Source organism: Oncorhynchus clarkii, chromosome 20, assembly GCF_045791955.1.
Source record: "Oncorhynchus clarkii lewisi isolate Uvic-CL-2024 chromosome 20, UVic_Ocla_1.0, whole genome shotgun sequence".
Classification (NCBI taxonomy): Eukaryota; Metazoa; Chordata; class Actinopteri; order Salmoniformes; family Salmonidae; genus Oncorhynchus; species Oncorhynchus clarkii.
The window spans coordinates 47,759,853-47,778,265 of NC_092166.1; the positions used below are offsets into that span (position 1 = coordinate 47,759,853).

Here is an 18,413-nt window from a genome sequence, read left to right on the forward strand (position 1 = left end):
ATACTAATTGGAGTGTTGTGGATTTACATTTGCTATGTTACATCTACCCCTGGGTCCAGGTTGAAAAGACAAACCTGGAGCTCCAAAAGACATGTGTGTTTTGGCACTTTAGTCCAAGGGTAGGATTTATTGAGCGCCACCATTTCGCCTTGAGGGCAAGAGGGAGAGAGATAAAAAAAAAAAGGATTGACTGGAGCCAATGAGAACGCAGCATCCATCCCAGCACTCTATAATTCAGTTTCACTGGTGTAGAGTGCTGCCACAATCGAGTTACTACAGCTAGGAGAGTTTGAGAAGGACTTGCTCTCCAAGGACTTGCGTTCAGGGCACGACTGACTACATCTATTCACTGCGATTTATTTGAACACTACTACACAAACGTCCTGTGTTTACGAATTATCGTGGACTTTATTTTCTTTGGAGGGCTGCGACCCATGATGAGCGGACAGACTTATGAGAAGAAGGTAGCGAGCATTTTGACCGATCTCCCCGGATCTATGAGTTGCCATCCGAGCTCCAAGGACTCTCCGACTCTCCCCGAGTCCTCAGTCACGGACATGGGCTACTACAGCGGACAGACGGCTCACAGCCACCACGAATATTACCAGAGTCAAACCTACGGGCAACAAATGAATGCCTACCATCACCAATTTAACCTGAATGGAATGGGTGGTGCAGGAGTTTATCCCACCAAGTCTGAATATCCTTACACAAATTCCTACAGACAATATGGACATTACAACAGAGATCATCTGCAGGCTTCGCCTCAAAGCTCAGGTAAATACTTAAACATATTTGAATTATTTCTGTGTTATATTTTTCCTGTTTCGTTGTATGTGTAAAGAGAGAGAGACGAATGCATGCATACTCTGGAAAAACGTTAGGGTAGTGTCTTGGGAAGTTTTATATTATATAGGCCCGCTCAATTGAGAAACATTTGCATTGGTGTAATCTATACTGGTAGACTGTTACAGCTGAAAGAAATAGAATGAGATAGCAGAGATAGCGAAAACATTGTAAGGGTGAAAAGTCATATTTGGGTTTCAGACATTCATTTAAATTGTTAAATTTATATTTTGTAAAGGTGGAATTTATTACAAGTAACTAGTAAAACTACAATACTGAAGTTGGAACCATGCTGCTAATTGATGGCTTTTGATAAAGAATAGACAGCTATTAACAGGTAGTCGTAAAACGATTATGGTTAGTAATTGCACTGATAGCAACTGTCTGCGAATCACTGGGCAGATATTTAGGGTTATTATACAAATCACTGACCGATTATTTGAGGTTATTATTGCAGGTTGAGCATGATCAAGACTTTTTCCATTTATTTGAGCGTTGCACCACTCATGAAAACATTGCTATTGCTACTTCAACTAGCCTATAACAATGTAATAAAGATTATAGTAATAATATATTAATTAACACAATAATAACATGACGTTTATCATGATGATGACTTATTGTCATTATTATTAATACATTGTTTAAATGTTTTCCATAACTAATACTAAGAACTAATGAAACAATTGTTGCTTCTTTCTTTATAGTGAAAGAAGAACCCGAGCCTGAAGTCCGTATGGTGAATGGAAAACCAAAGAAAATCCGCAAGCCGAGAACAATTTACTCCAGCTACCAACTAGCAGCGTTGCAGAGACGTTTTCAGAAAGCGCAGTACCTCGCCCTCCCCGAGAGAGCCGAACTTGCTGCTCAAATGGGACTGACGCAGACACAGGTAAATATCATGACGATTACACACATTGTAAGTGCAGTCACCCTTAACTCATAGCAACTTGCTTTGACTTCTGTAGGTTGTCCTCAAATAGCGAAATGTCTCATATCTAGCATACCTCGCCAAATTAATCATCGGAAGCCTATAGGCTATTTTTCATTGACAAATGTTTGTATTGTCAAAAAGCATTGGTTATTACATTGCATTTGAATATTGGCCACATTTTTTCACGCAATAATTTTTTGTGTGTTCTTGGCCAGATGTCCTTATAATGTAGGCCTATAGGCCTAGCTTTATATTTAGACCGAGGCCACTATCATTATTTGACTATTTAAAATGCAGATGTTTTGCTGAAAATTATATTTTCCTCTTTTGACATGACATTTAGACTAACAACGTTAATATTTTCCCTAACAGGTCAAGATTTGGTTCCAAAACCGGAGGTCCAAATTCAAGAAGCTCTACAAGAACGGAGAGGTTCCCCTTGACCACAGCCCAAACGCCAGCGACTCCATGGCGTGCAACTCCCCGCCATCCCCGACGGTCTGGGACAATAACTCTCTCACTACCCCGCCCAGCAGGCCCCAAATCCCGCAGCCACCCCTCAGCTCGTCGCCCCCCTACCTGGAGGATTATAACAACCACTGGTACCAACAGGGATCGCATCTACAGCACCCGGGCGCAGTGCACCACCCAGTAGTACCACAGCAAAGCGTTGGGGCTGCTTATTAACAAAGACTATAGAGTTTTAATACGAGGCCCTTCCAAATCAACGGAACTTTATAGAGCTCTAAAAGTATAAACTGGCCGGTTTTGGACGTAGACCTGACAAAGGTGAAACATTGGTTATTTTGGATAATGTTGAGCGCAGTAGGCATTTCCCTGAAACGTTGGGTAAACCATTTCTCCTGCAGGCTACCTACCATGGGAATATTTCAAAACTCAGTCTCAAATTCACAAGCACATAAGAGATGTCGAATCACTTGTAGCCTATTTAAAGGAAGTCTGGCGTGGTTTTAAATTATTTATCACTTCCATTGTATTTCTTTTTTTATTTTTGTAAATGACTATGCAAAATCATATTTTAACAAGATCCAAAACTTAATCATGAAAAAACTGTGCAGTTGATCCATATCATGGTTATGGGTTTGCAGAGCGCACGTCAGAAACTCAGGTCATAATTTATATCGATTTGTAGCCGACAAAATGTCGAAGGCTGTACATAGGTGTTAATAGAAAGCAGAACCACTAAGATCACATTTGTCTGGAATGGAAGTACTGCACTGTGGTGCTGCAAACCTTTTTATATTATTGTTGCAATTAGTATGTTTTTATTGTCTTTCTGTCAAAACAAATAAAGATTTCAATTGAAAATTGTTTTTCACTTGTCCATTTTCTTCAACGTTTTTCCTCACTTTTAATTAATCACATATATGCATTGTTTCCTCTGTATTTGGCTTGTCCAGTCGACAGGAAATAATAGAACAAACGTGGCAGCTCAATTCTACGTGTATTTTAGATTTGTTGATACTATCTCGTAAATGTTTCATTTAAATAACTGTTTTCTTCAATGCTGAGTGTTGCACCAAATGGCCAACGCCAGGAAAGGGTTAAATCAATCTATGTGACTCCCTGGAGGTTGATCCAGTCATAATCGCTTCAGGTTTGGTTTTTAGGGCTGCGTGCAAAGAGGCCATTGGAGGAGAAAGGCAAACAGACATGCTTGAGTCTCTTGATTTTATTAGTATTCTGTTGTCAGATTACAAGAAAGAATAGAGAAAGTCTCAAGTCACAAGGTCCAAGTCCAATTACAACCGGTATAGTCTTTTTTTTTTTTTCCAAGTCAAGTCTCAAGTCAAGTAAAACAAATATATATGCTTCAGGCAATAACTTCTTCAAATACAAATATTTGTCTATTTATAGAGGCTACCAGACAGCCCTTTTCATTATTTTGTCTACAACACATTTTGATTATGTAATAATTCATTCTAACAACAAATTCAAAATTCAAGCTACATAACTAAATGATTAATTTCAAGCAATTTGAACATACCAAAAGACCGTTAGTCCTGAGTTAGGGTTTTGCCCCATTGCTGGTGAGCTTGCAAAGTAAACGGTTCATATTCTTGATCACCAAACAATTTTTGAAGCTGCATATTTATTATTATGGTAATCCTCTCTCTACAATTTGACGTTTGCGCTGTACCGGTTCCTATAACTGTACATCAAATCAGCAATTGTTCACTAGCTCAGTGGTTTTCACACTTTTTGATCCACAACCCCCAAAAAGGAGTGGTTCAAAGCGGCCCCATTACACGCACATGCACGCGCGCACAGGGCGAACACCGCTGCGCAAATGCAGCATATCCTGACAGCCAAGCATTTACAAAACGCAAGATACAGAAAAATAAACAGCGTTTTACACCTGGATTTTGAGCTGAAAGTCATTCATGTTAGCAGTCAATATCAACTAGGGATATTATGTCACATTGTCACTTTGGAGTTCCGAGCTAACAGGATCATATGGCCTACCTGTTGGCCTATGCAGCGGAGGTTGCAGGATCGGATGGCCTACCTGTGGGCCGATGCAGCGGAGGTTGCAGGATCGGATGGAAAGCATGCTCTCTGTTAGTAGCCTTTTTCTTCCTCACAAATATCGCAATTAATTCGCCAGAGTATGTTCATCCCATAAGTATTGAAGGTTGAATGTTACAGCCATCATTTATAAACTTTGCAAATTAACAAAATATGCCCCAAAACATGCGTGAACCAATTTTCACGCAAAAGTTGGCATTTATGAAAACTGAACTTGAAGTGGGGATGTGCTTATACTGCTTAGACCATGCGTACTCACAGTTTCTAGACCATGCATACTCACAGTTTCTAGACCATGCGTACTCACAGTTTCTAGACCATGCATACTCACAGTTTCTAGACCATGCTTACTCACAGTTTCTAGACCATGCGTACTCACAGTATTTAGGCAGCCATATTCTTTGAGTGTTTCGTGGGTGATTGTTCCTGTCTCTGTGTTTGTTTGCACCAGATAAGGCTGTTTAGGTTTTCACGGTACGTTTATTGTTTTGTATTGTTCGTGTTTATCTTTTATTAAAGATGTATTGAAATAACCACGCTGCATTTTGGTCCTCCTCTCCTTCACCGGAAGAAAACCTTAACAATAATAATAAATCATTTTGCTATTTATATAACCATCTTACGTATAAAACCTTATTTGTTCATCGAAAATTGTGAATAACTCACCACAGGTTAATGCTAATGGTATGCTTGAAAGGATGCACATAACTCTGCAATGTTGGGTTGTATTGGAGAGAATCTCAGTCTTAAATCCTTTCCCACAGATAGTCTGTGCCTGTATTTAGTTTTCATGCAAGTGAGGGCCGAGAATCCACTTTCACATAGGTACGTGGTTGCAAAGGGCATCAGTGTCTTAACAGCACGATTTTCCAAGGCAGGATACTCTGAGTGCAGCCCAATCCAGAAATCTGGCATCCTGCTAGCGGGACAACTTCTGGTGAAACTGGAGGGCGCGCAAGTCAAATAATCATACAAATTATGGATATTAAACATTTAGGTACATACAAGTGTCTTATATCAGTTGAAAGCTTAAATTCTTGTTAATCTAACTGCACTGTCTGATTTACAGTAGCCATTACAGCTAAAGCATACAATGCGATTGTTTGAGGACGGCGCCCCACATCAAAATATTTTTCCACCAGCACAGGTTTCATAAATTCACAAATAACAATTGAATATTCACTTACTTTTTGAAAATCTTCCTCTGATTTGTCATCTAAAGGGTCCCAGCTATAACATATAGTGTCGTTTTGTTAGATAAAATCCTTCTTTATATCACAAAAAGTCAGTTTAGTTGTTGCCATCGATTTGAGTAATCCACTCGTTCAACATGCAGAGAAAGGAGTCCTACGGCTAAACTTTGTTAAAACAAGTCAAAATGTGTTTCTATTGAATCTTCAGATACTCTAAAATGTAATCAATTTATAATATTTAATTCGGAAAGAAGTATGTTCAAAAGGAAACAGATATTTGCAGGTGCGTCTTGTCTTCATTGCGCGCGCATACACACATTTCCAAGAGTGTGCCCCAGTACTAAAAAACATTATTTTTATTAGTTTTGGAAAAAACAAGCCTGAAACCTTGAACATAGAGTGCTGACACCCAGTGGAAGCCATAGGACTGCACCCTGAGAGCTAGATTTCAGAATGTCCCTATACTTTTAATTGTAACAGCATGGGCTCTCAAAAAAAAAATCTGGTTGGTTTTTCTTTGAATTTTCTCCTACCATATCTATTGTGTTATAGTCTCCTACGTTATTTAAAAATTTCTACGAACTACAAAGTGTTTTCTTTCCAATGGTACCATTATATGCATATCCTGGCTTCAGGGCTTGAGCAACAGGCAGTTTACTTTGGGCACGTCAGTCAGGTGGAAATTGAGAAAAAAGAACCCTATCCCGAAGAAGATTTATTTAAATTCAATATTCACAGAACCGCTTGTTGCAATTCCAATGAGGCTCTCTTGTTCAGATATCGGTAAGTGGACTGCAGGCAGGGCATGAAAGGGATAACGAATCCAGTTGTTTGTGTCATGCATTCCTGGAAAGCACCTGCGTAATTGCGCACCCAACACACTCAGGTGATTCGCTAGCTATATAACATTTGACATTGTCCGTAAGCTTGAGTTCATTTGCACACAAACAAATCATACAATGATGGAAAGACCTGTGTGTTGTCCTTGTTAATGCAAACTGAAGATCTTCAACTTTGTACCGCACATTGAATGTAATTGTAGTCCCTGTGATCCTAGATTCAGATCATTCAGGTGAGAAAAAACATCCCCCAGATAGGCCAGTCGTGTGAGTTGTCTGGGTTGGCAACCCCCCCCCCCTTGGGTTGTGCCGTGGCGGAGATCTTTGTGGGCTATACTCGGCCTTGTCTCAGTATGGTAAGTTAGTGGTTGAAGATATCCCTCTAGTGGTGTGGGGTCTGTGCTTTGGCAAAGTGGGTGGGGTTATATCCTGCCTGTTTGGCCCTGCCCGGGGTTATCATTGTCTACTGACCCCTCCTGTCTCAGCCACCAGTATTTATGCTGCAGTAGTTTATGTGTCGGGGCGCTAGGGTCAGTCTGTTATATCTGGAGTACTTCTCCTGTCTTATCCGGTGTCCAATGTGAATTTAAGTATGCTCTCTCTAATTCTCTCTTTCTTTCTTTCTCTCTCTCGGAGGACCTGAGCCCTAGGACCATGCCTCAGGACTACCTGGCATGAAGACTCCTTGCTGTCCCCAGTCCACCTGGCCGTGCTGCTGCTCCAGTTTCAACTGTTCTGCCTGCGGCTATGGAACCTTGACCTGTTCACCGGACGTGCTACCTGTCCCAGACCTGCTGTTTTCCACTCTCTAGAGACAGCAGGAGCAGTAGAGATACTCTTAATGATCGGCTATGAAAAGCCAACTGACATTTACTCCTGAGGTGCTGACTTGTTGCACCCTCGACAACCACTGTGATTACTATTATTTGACCATGCTGGTCATTTATGAACATTTGAACATCTTGGCCATGTTCTGTTAAAATCTTCACCCTTTCACAGCCAGAAGAGGACTGGCCACCCCTCATAACCTGGTTCCTCTCTAGGTTTCTTCCTAGGTTTTGGCCTTTCTAGGGAGTTTTTCCTAGCCACCGTGCTTCTACACCAGCATTGCTTGCTGTTTGGGGTTTTAGGCTGGGTTTCTGTACAGCACTTTGAGATATCAGCTGATGTAAGAAGGGCTATATAAATACATTTGATTTGATTTGATTTGAGAAACTCGTCATTATGCAAGCTGTCAGACAAGTGACAATGATGGTCAGTAAAGAAAACTTGAAGCTTGTCTCTCAATTTAAAAAGAAACATGTCAATACTTTGCCCATTGATAACCAACGCACTTCTGTATGTTGTAAAAGCGTTACATGGTCGCTGCCCATATCATTGCATAGTCCAGAAAATAGACGAGAGTTCAGGGGCCTTGCTTTAATAAAGGTAACCATTTTCACTGTAGTGTCCAAAACGTCTTTCAAGCTGTCAGGCATTCCCTTGGCAGCAAGAGCCTCTCGGTGGATGCCGCAGTGTACCCAAGTGGCGTCAGGAGCAACTGCTTGCTTGCGTTACCACTCCACTATGTCTCCCTGTCATGGCTTTTGCACCATCAGTACAGATACCAACACATCTTGACCACCAAAGTCCATTTGATGTCACAAAGCTGTCCAGTACTTTAAAAATGTCCTCTCCTTTTGTCCTGGTTTCCAGTGGTTTGCAGAAGCGGATGTCTTCCTTAATTAACCCTGATAAACATAACAGATATATACCAGGAGCTGTGCCAGGCCCGCCATGTCTGTTGACTCATCCAGCTGTAACGCATATAATTCAATGGCCTCCATGCAAAGCAGTAATTGTTTCAAAACATCTCCTGCCACGTCACTGATGCGTCGTGAAACAGTGTTGTTTGGTGAAGGCATTGTCTGTATAGTTTTTTTGGCCTTTCCCCCAGCATAGCCCCAGCCATATCTGCGGCAGCAGATCTTAATTCTTCCGAATGAAGTCCTCCACAATAGTATGGGGCTTGCCTGTCCTAGCCACTCAGTAGCTCACCATATAAGACGCTTCTAGCCCCTTCTTATTTATGGTATCTGTCGCTTTCATACAGGTCTTACTACTCAAAAGTCGTCTTAATTCTCGCAAAAAAACGAATGTGGCTTATTTTCCAAATTGGTGTGTTTTGTTCCTAAAGGTTTCATTGAGTTGTGAGATAGTACTTTTGCACATACAACACACTATGGCTGAGGAAAGGCACTACTCCCAATATAAGTGAACCACAAATCAATGTAGTTCTCATCATATTTGCGCCTCTTCGATGGTCCAATGTCCCTGTCTGTTGTTCGGTGCTTTCCCGGGTAAGGGGACAGTAGCTCTTCGGGCTGCATCAGATTCACAACTGTCAGTGTCCATGCTAGCTGGGCTAACAGCAAATGTAGAATTACTGATGCTAGCATTGGATGTATTCGTGGAAGCAGAACAACTTGTGTTGTCGACAGGTGCAGGTGTAGTACTGCTGGTAGTAGCAGTACTACCAGTAGAGCTGGTATGTGTCTCTATGGATGCGGGCCTTACTTTATTTAACCATTTAACAATTTTAGAGCAAACGGAATGAGAAGCAGCTACGTTTGGCTACATACGGACCGTTAGTGGAATTCCCGCGAGGGAGTAACGGTTAATGTAATTGGATGTTAATTATTTGACTAGGCCCCTGTATTTGACATTGTGTTTTTATTTCCCTGAACACTAGATGGTTTAATTTAATTTTTGTCAGTGAAACGAGGCTACTCAGGCGAGAAAAAAACCTCACCCAAATGTATAGCCCCGTTGGAAAATATAAATGGACTGTTTGAAAATGTGATTTATTTTTTAAATAACATATATATATTTTTAAAATGTGAATCACATTTTTATTTGGCATACCCCTGATGGCATTGGGCGTGTAACACAGTTTGGGAATACCTGCTCTAGCTCATCCAACTTAATTGACAGTTTACTGGTCCAATCAGAGGGCCAAGCTTGCGTTTCACTAGCCAATCAGTTTTTTTTTGCAAATGCGATACTGGCTGCATTCCAAACACTTAACAGACACACCCTCTCCCCTCAGCCCTCAAATTAAGTGGACACTTCTGATGACGTTTCATGACATCTGACAAGGGAGGAAGGATGGACTGCCCTTGCCCGGAAATTCGTCACTTGTTCATCCAGCGATGATTGTGTTTTCAGCCCATGGTAACTTGTGGGTGCTTTATATGCTCTACAGTCAATTGTGATTGCATGTCTTCTTATATTAACTATATAATTATTAATATATGCCTACTGTATGATAGCTAGCAAATTAACTAACCAACATTAGCCTGCCTAGCTGGAACTTTTGTTTTATTTATACAATTTTCAAAAGCTAACCAAATAAAAACATTGTTACTTTATCGAGACGTGTTTGTGCATTAGTAGCACAATTTCTAACTTATTTACATTTGTTTATACTTACACTTGTATGTTGACTTCTCCATATTGATGAGGTTTTAAGTTTTGGTGGACTTTTCTGAACCAGATGTACAATCCTCACAAGTATAATTATGAGGTGTTTCAGGCCACCCAAAGTGTACGCTCGCAAACTCCATTAAAAACGAGGGCTGAGGGGCTTACATTGCAAACTTCACTTGCTTGGCTAATCTTTTGGACCGCTGAAAAATATGGCCGCGGGGAATCCCCCATGGGCATAAGGTGAGGGTAAGTGGACGAGTCTTTTATGAGTTTGAAACGCAGCTACTGTCTCTGGCGGTGAGACTGTGCCACAAAATGAGTGACAAAATGTTACAAAACCTGTCCAGATAATTTCAAGGCATTAGCCTCATGTCAAAGTCAAGACCCGAGTCTTGAGGCTCCAAGTCCAAGTCAAGTCTCAAGATATATTATTTTCTATCAATTCAAGTCTCAAGTCATCAAATTTGTGACTTAAGTCAGACTCAAGTCCAAGTCATTTGGCTAGAGACCACGCCACAGGGGAGTAGTACGGAAGTAAGACTTCGCCTCAGGGAATTAAATAAACACACACAGTGATTTATACATGAGCTGTGTTCGAATACTCCTACTAACCACACTAACCATACTGTTTGTTACGTGAATTGAGTATATGGTATGCTTATTGGTCATAGTATAGATATAGTTAGTATGCCAAAAGTTCCCGGATGTTGTACTAAATCCGCCAATATACGAAGTATACATGCAGAGGACACTATTTCCATATTTTAGGGCACATAATGCAATTCTTCAGGAAATGGGCTTGGCGTCACATCATTTTCAGATTTGAAGAAAATTTAGGAAAATATGCAGCCGAAGTACAACCAGAACAGATACAAATTCATTAACTAATTATGACAAATTTTAAGAAAATGTTGAGCAATGTACTAAAGTCATGACTTTTCAAATAAGTTACCTCACACATTATATTGACTGAATTTTTTTTTCAGAAAGGTGGATACGTGGTCAGTTGTCCAACTGAAATGTATCTTCCACATGTAATCAAACCCCTCTGAATCAGAGAGCTGCCATAATCAACAGCCACAGCTCAGTGGGTTAACTGCCTTGCTTAGGGGTGGAATGACATATGTTTACCTTGTCAGCTCAGGGATTTGATCCAGCAACCTTCCGGTTACAGGCCCAACACTCTAACCACTAGGCTACCCGCGTTAGCTATGCTGTCCTAACAAACCACATAGCATATCATTACAGCAGTATGTACCGGTATGTTAGCTAGCTACCTAAAGTTAGTTGGCTACTTATTACATCAAACTTGCCAGTGTATTAACTATAGGCTATCTAACTACCCAACGCTTATTGACTTGATTATTCCCGTCATTCTTAGTTTAGCTAAATTATATATTTGTTGTGTGTTCTCAATGGACATTCGGGTGCTTTGTGAATTCGCTCTGGCTCTCTACTCCGATTTCAGAGCACTCTTGTCTGACCAGAGCGCAGAATAATGAATTTACAAGTGCTCAACACCTGTTGAATATGGCCTGTGTCAGTAAATGTCAGCAAAAAAGCGTAATTAAATTGTTGCCAGCAGCACAGTTACAGTCATCAATGCTCTGGATAACATGAAAATACGTGTGTATTTGCATTGAATCAGTGCATCAACACAGACCTATAGGCTAATCAACCAATTGCATCTTGAATTGTACAATTTTAATTTGAATACAAAAGTTAAGAGTAGTTTAAATAGTTTACAGTGATGATAATATAAAAGCAAAATTCAACATCAATCACCACATTTTAAAACTTTCACCGATGTAATATATTGATGAGATGCCAGAGGCATTTCCTAACAACTTTTATGTATTGGGTGAGCTGAAAAGACTAAGTATTTTCCATAATAAGATTTTGACTTCATATCATAAACAACAATCATTGGTGCATTTATGTTACTCCCAGACGATTTAGGCCTACCTTTCTCCTTCTCTAGGCAATTGTTTTGTGTTTTTACTTTTTTGTGTCTCTTTTTCTCTCTTAATTTTAAATCGGACACAACCTGCATACGCTTAACACTGGCCACATAAACCCAAGATTATGAAGTATCTTGGTAAAATCATACGATATACAAACCGCTAATGCTGAGGTTCATGTAACCATGGACCACCAATGATCCGCTATTGCAATGCATGGGCCCCATTGAACACAGATGTAATATACGCATAGATCAAACACCCTTTGGAATCCGAAGGGCATAATATAATATTGACTATTCCGATGTATTTTATGTAACCTAAGACGTCTTGAATGATAGGGACATTTTTATGTTAATTGAATATTAACATACTGAATTTGTATGTGATGTTACATTCTCAGACAAAGTACATTTATTTGGGAAAGATGTGATAATTCTGTAAGCTTAGTATAAATAAAATATATGTATTTAACTATTGTATTTCGGAATTAAACCCCCACAACAGATTACTATTCAAAGAAAGTCAACTGTGTTCACCATGCAACATACACTTAAGACTGTTCACTTTCAAAAACCAGTTATGCCACATACAGCACTTCAGTCATATTGATATATAGGCTACCATCCATTAAAGGCCAAAGCATCACTGTCTATATTTGCTTGTAATTACAGTAACATGACTTTACTTTGGGTTTTTACTGTATGTCTCATTATCCAAAATGACATGACACAACCTATACATATCTCTGCTATCTTTGACAGCTCAGATATACACATATGACCTTCCCTCTGTGCCTCCCTCACCGTGTGTGGCCCATGGTCATGACTAGCTGCTTATATGTCACCAGGGGATCTATTTCTGCTGAAGACAAATGCACCTGGTGGCTATAGGGCTCTGGACTGGTGTGTGTGGGCTGTAGAGGTTACAAAGGTCTCCTTATAATCTCCAAACTTTAGCAAGTGTAAGTGCCCTGGTTGGTCGTGAACTGTTGAACTTGAATGTGATACGCCATGGCAACACTTCAGAACAGCCCTAAATAGAGATTGTGCCAAGGATCCTGCACTCTTCTTCTTCAGCACAGTAACTAACAGTCAACAGCATAGTGTCACAGAGGTCTCTGGGGTTCTGGGGTATGGGTTGAACTGGGGGTTGACATGTAATCAGGATGGCAAATGTAGCCATGGAAAGACTGTTTGCAGCTGTCCCACACGTATTCAAAGCCTCATGCCTCCCCCTTGCATTGGAATCACTCACCAGAGCCATTTTGCTACAAATGTCAATTAAATTAAATGAGAAAGGCATTCTTGACAGCTGTGGACTCGTGAACCCCAGTTGACCTCAGGGCTATGGAGGTTGGTGGTACCCAAGCCAGTCGGATCCTGACTGCTGGTGGATTTAATAACGCGTGATCATGGAATTTACTTGGTAGGCTGCCAGCATACACATTGATGGGAGTGTCATCATATTGTTTACTTTTGCTGTGGTCAAAGCCGGTTGAAGTCTGCCTCTGTTTCTCTCTCTATCTCGGTGTGTGTGTTATACACTGCTCAAAAAAATAAAGGGAACACTTAAACAACACAATGCAACTCCAAGTCAATCACACTTCTGTGAAATCAAACTGTCCACTTAGGAAGCAACACTGATTGACAATAAATTCCACATGCTGTTGTGCAAATGGAATAGACAACAGGTGGAAATTATAGGCAATTAGCAAGACACCCCCAATAAAGGAGTGGTTCTGCAGGTGGTGACCAGAGACCACTTCTCAGTTCCTATACTTCCTGGCTGATGTTTTGGTCACTTTTGAATGCTGGCGGTGCTTTCACTCTAGTGGTAGCATAAGACGGAGTCTACAACCCACACAAGTGGCTCAGGTAGTGTAGCTCATCCAGAATGGCACATCAATGCGAGCTGTGGCAAGAAGGTTTGCTGTGTCTGTCAGCGTAGTGTCCAGAGCATGGAGGCGCTACCAGGAGACAGGTCAGTACATCAGGAGACGTGGAGGAGGCGGTAGGAGGGCAACAACCCAGCAGCAGGACCGCTACCTCCGCCTTTGTGCAAGGAGGAGCAGGAGGAGCACTGCCAAAGCCCTGCAAAATGACCTCCAGCAGGCCACAAATGTGCATGTGTCTGCTCAAACGGTCAGAAACAGACTCCATGAGAGGGTGGTATGATGGCCCGACGTCCACAGGTGGGGGTTGTGCTTACAGCACAACACCGTGCAGGACGTTTGGCATTTGCCAGAGAACACCAAGATTGGCAAATTCGCCACTGGCGCCCTGTGCTCTTCACAGATGAAAGCAGGTTCACACTGAGCACATGTGACAGACGTGACAGAGTCTGGAGACGCCGTGGAGAACGTTCTGCTGCCTGCAACATCCTCCAGCATGACCGGTTTGGCGGTGGGTCAGTCATGGTGTGGGGTGGCATTTCTTTGGGGGGCCGCACAGCCCTCCATGTGCTCGCCAGCGGTAGCCTGACTGCCATTAGGTACCCTTGTGAGACCATATGCTGGTGCGGTTGGCCCTGGGTTCCTCCTAATGCAAGACAATGCTAGACCTCATGTGGCTGGAGTGTGTCAGCAGTTCCTGCAAGAGGAAGGCATTGATGCTATGGACTGGCCCGCCCGTTCCCCAGACCTGAATCCAATTGAGCACATCTGGGACATCATGTCTCGCTCCATCCACCAACGCCACGTTGCACCACAGACTGTCCAGGAGTTGGCGGATGCTTTAGTCCAGGTCTGGGAGGAGATCCCTCAGGACACCATCCGCCACCTCATCAGGAGCATGCCCAGGCGTTGTAGGGAGGTCATACAGGCACGTGGAGGCCACACACACTACTGAGCCAAATTTTGACTTGTTTTAAGGACATTACATCAAAGTTGGATCAGCCTGTAGTGTGGTTTTCCACTTTAATTTTGAGTGTGACTCCAAATCCAGACCTCCATGGGTTGATAAATTTGATTTCCATTGATAAGTTTTGTGTGATTTTGTTGTCAGCTCATTCAACTATGTAAAGAAAAAATGATTTAATAAGAATATTTCATTCATTCAGATCTAGGATGTGTTATTTTAGTGTTCCCTTTATTTTTTTGAGCAGTGTAGTTCTAATCCCTAGCATTGTGCCTAGGAGTCAATCATTCCCTCAAATGAAACAGGGGCATTCTATCCAAACGGGAAGTTGCACACATTTACACTAGATGTCAGATCACTCAAGTTAATAACAATAATCACCATAGAGCAGCTTTGCTATTCGCCCAGCATCAGACACCTCTGATGCTCATAAACCAAGCAAGTCTCCATAGCATTGATCCATTAGAACTTATTGTATCCATATCATAACCCATCTTGCACTCTCCCTTCCCCTTCTGCAGCCTACTCTGTCTCTCACAGGAACGGTCTTTTGAGTTTCCCTTGAGTTTCCCTCTTCCTGATTGCCCTGTTTAAAAGGCCATACTCTCTCTGTCTAACTTGATTACCCATTATTCTAATCTTGAGATGTGAAATTGCATATAAGATGCCTTGTCACTTCATTCAGCAACTACAGTGCATTCGGAAAGTATTCAAAACTCTTGACTTTTTCCACATTTTGTTACGTTACAGCCTTATTCTAAAATGGATACAATTGTTTCCCCCCCCCCCCCCCCCCCCCTCATCAATCTACACACAATACCCCATAATGACAAAGCAAAAACAGTTTTTTGACAATTTTGCAAATCTATTTTTTTTAAAAGCCGGAAATATCAGATTTACATAACTATTCGGACCCTTTTCTCAGTACTTTGTTGAAGCACCTTTGGCAGTGATTACAGCCTCAAGTCTTCTTGGGTAGGACTCTACAAGCTTGGCACACCTGTATTTGGGGAGTTTCTCCCATTCTTCTCTGCAGATCCTCTCAAGCTCTGTCAGGTTGGATGGGGAGCGTTGCTGACAGCTATTTTCAGGTCTCTCCAGAGATGTTCGATCAGGTTCAAGTCCGGGCTCTGGCTTGGCCACTCAAGGACATTCAGAGACTTGTCCCGAAGCCACGCCTGCATTGTCTTGGCTATGTGCTTAGGGTCGTTGTCATGTTGAAAGGTGAACCTACACCCCAGTCTGAGGTCCTGAGCGCTCTGGAACAGGTTTTCATCAAGGATCTCTGTACTTTGCCCAGTTCATCTTTCCCTCTATCCTTACTAGTCTCCCAGTCCCTGCCGCTGAAAACATACCCACAGCATGATGTTGCCACCACTATGCTTCACCTTAGGGATGGTGCCATGTTTCCTCCAGACGTGATGCTTGGCATTCAGGCAAAAGAGTTAGTCTTAGTTTCATCAGACCAGAGAATCTTGTTTCTCATAGTCTGATAGTCATTTAGGTGTCTTTTGGCTAACTCCAAGCGGGCTGTCGTGTGCCTTTTACTGAGGAGTGGCTTCCGCCTGACCCCTCTACCATAAAGGCCTGATTGGTGGAGTGCGCAGAGATGGTTGTCATTCTGGATGTTTCTCCTATCTCCACAGAGGAACTCTGGAGCTCTGTCAGAGTGACCATCGGGTTCTTGGTAACCTCCCTGACCAAGGCCCTTCTCCTCCGATTGCTCAGTTTGGCCGGGCGGCCAGTTCTAGTGTTCTTGGGGACCTTCAATGCTGCAGAAATGCTTTGGTACCCTACCCCAGATCTGTGCCTTGACACAATCCTATCTCGGAGCTCTGAATTTACCACAGGTGGACTCCAATCAAGGTTTACAAACATCTCAAGGCTGATCAATGGAAACAATTTTGAGTGTCATAGCAAAGGGGCTGAACACTTATGCAATGTAATATTTTCATTTTTTTATTTTTAAAACGTTTGAAAAAATGTATAACCTGTTTTTGCTTTGTCATTATGGGGTATTGTGTGTGGATTGATGAGGGGGATTTTTAAAAATCAATTTTAGAATAAGGCTGTAATGTAACAAAATATGAAAAAAGTCAAGGGGTCTGAACACTTTCCGAATGTACCGTACACTGAATAAAATACAAACTCAGCAGGCAACAATTTCTAAGATTTTACTGAGTTACAGTTCATATAAGGAAATCAGTAAATTTTAAATAAATTCATTAGATCCTAATCTATAGATTTCACATGACTGGGCAGCAGTGCAGCCATGGGTGGGCCTTGGAGGGCATATATGCCCACCCACTTGGCAGCCAGGCCCACCCACTGGGGAGCCAGGCCCAGCCAATCAGAATAAGTTTTTCCACACAAAAGGGCTTTATTACAGACAGAAATGCTATTCAGCATCACCCCCTCCCCCATCAGACGATCACGCAGGTGGTTTGGAGGCCCTGGGTTGGAGTGGTTACGCGTGGTCTGTGATTGTGAGGCCGGTTGGACATACTGCCAAATTCTCTAAAATGACATTTGAGGCAGCTCATGGACAAATTAGCATTCAATTATCTGGCAACAGCTCTGGTGGACATTCCTGCAGTCAGCATGCCAATTGCACACACCCTCAAAACTTGAGACATCTGTGGCATTGTGGTGTGTGACAAAACTGCTCATTTTAAAGTGGCCTTTTATTGTCCCAGCACAAGGTGGTGTAATGATCATGCTGTTTAATCATTTTATTGATGTCACACCTGTCAGGTGGATTAATTTTCTTGGCAAAGGAGAAATGCTCACTAACAGGGATGTAAACACATTTGTGCACAAAGTCTGAGAGAAATAATCTCTAAGTGTGCATGGAAAATGTATGGGATTTTATATTTCAGTTTATGAAACATAGGACCAACACTTTACAGTTTATATGTTTGTTCATTGTATAAAGAAATAAAGCAGGGGTGAGGACATGTAAATATTAAAAACAATATTTATCTTGCTGCAGGTGGGGGAATATAAGGCTCTATGGTTTTGCCACTCTTTCTAGTTTATGGCCTCGGGAGACCCCTGTTAAAGGTAAGTCTGTGCAGTATGTCTATGACAATCGCTGAGGCAGTGGTGGTATGGGTTTATTAGGGATCAACAGCAAGGCATAGAGAGATTCGTGTAATGTTTTAATATATTTATATGTTACCATAGATGTGGTAAAGAGGTCAATGGAACTCGACGCAAACGATGGAAATGCCATGGAAACGCGTGGAGGTAAAATGCCATCCGGGAATGATCCCAAGTCTCCTCATTGCCGCCCAGCAAAATTAGCCTAATATATGTGTGGATGTCAAACCCAAAAGCTTACACGTTCATGTTATCGCCATTAATCAACTGCATTGCAGTTAAAAACAACTTTGACTACCACCACCGATTTCTGTATGCTAGCTATGCTACTAGCTTATACGAACGGGAGTTAGCATTTAGCACTCACTTTTAAACCTGAAAAGGAACAACTTCTAAATGTTGTGCAGAGAAAACAGAAACGCTCAAATACAACCAGCATATGATATTCTTAAAATTATTTATGACAAAAACAACTCTGAATGTAATTGTTAATTAAAGTAAAATTATATTTATATATTTATATTTAGGCTACAGGTAAAGTCCAAAACGAATTCCTTATGGCGAAAATGTATATGTTCATAATGGATTTTACATAACTGATACTTTTTTTGCCAAGACACTGAAAGCAAGAGGCTGTGTGAAAAATTAAAATTGTCGTTTTT

General features: G+C 41.6%; 1 protein-coding gene across 1 annotated transcript; it reads left to right on the top strand.

Moving 5' to 3' along the window:
- The first annotated feature begins 258 nt into the window (after nt 1–258).
- Nucleotides 259–3,109, top strand: LOC139377466 (homeobox protein Dlx3b-like). Its single transcript, XM_071120496.1, has 3 exons — nt 259–777; nt 1,554–1,738; nt 2,153–3,109. The coding sequence occupies exons 1-3, from the start codon at nt 435–437 to the stop codon at nt 2,465–2,467; spliced, it is 843 nt and encodes a 280-aa protein (XP_070976597.1). The 5' UTR covers nt 259–434; the 3' UTR covers nt 2,468–3,109.
- Nucleotides 3,110–18,413: the final 15,304 nt, after the last annotated feature.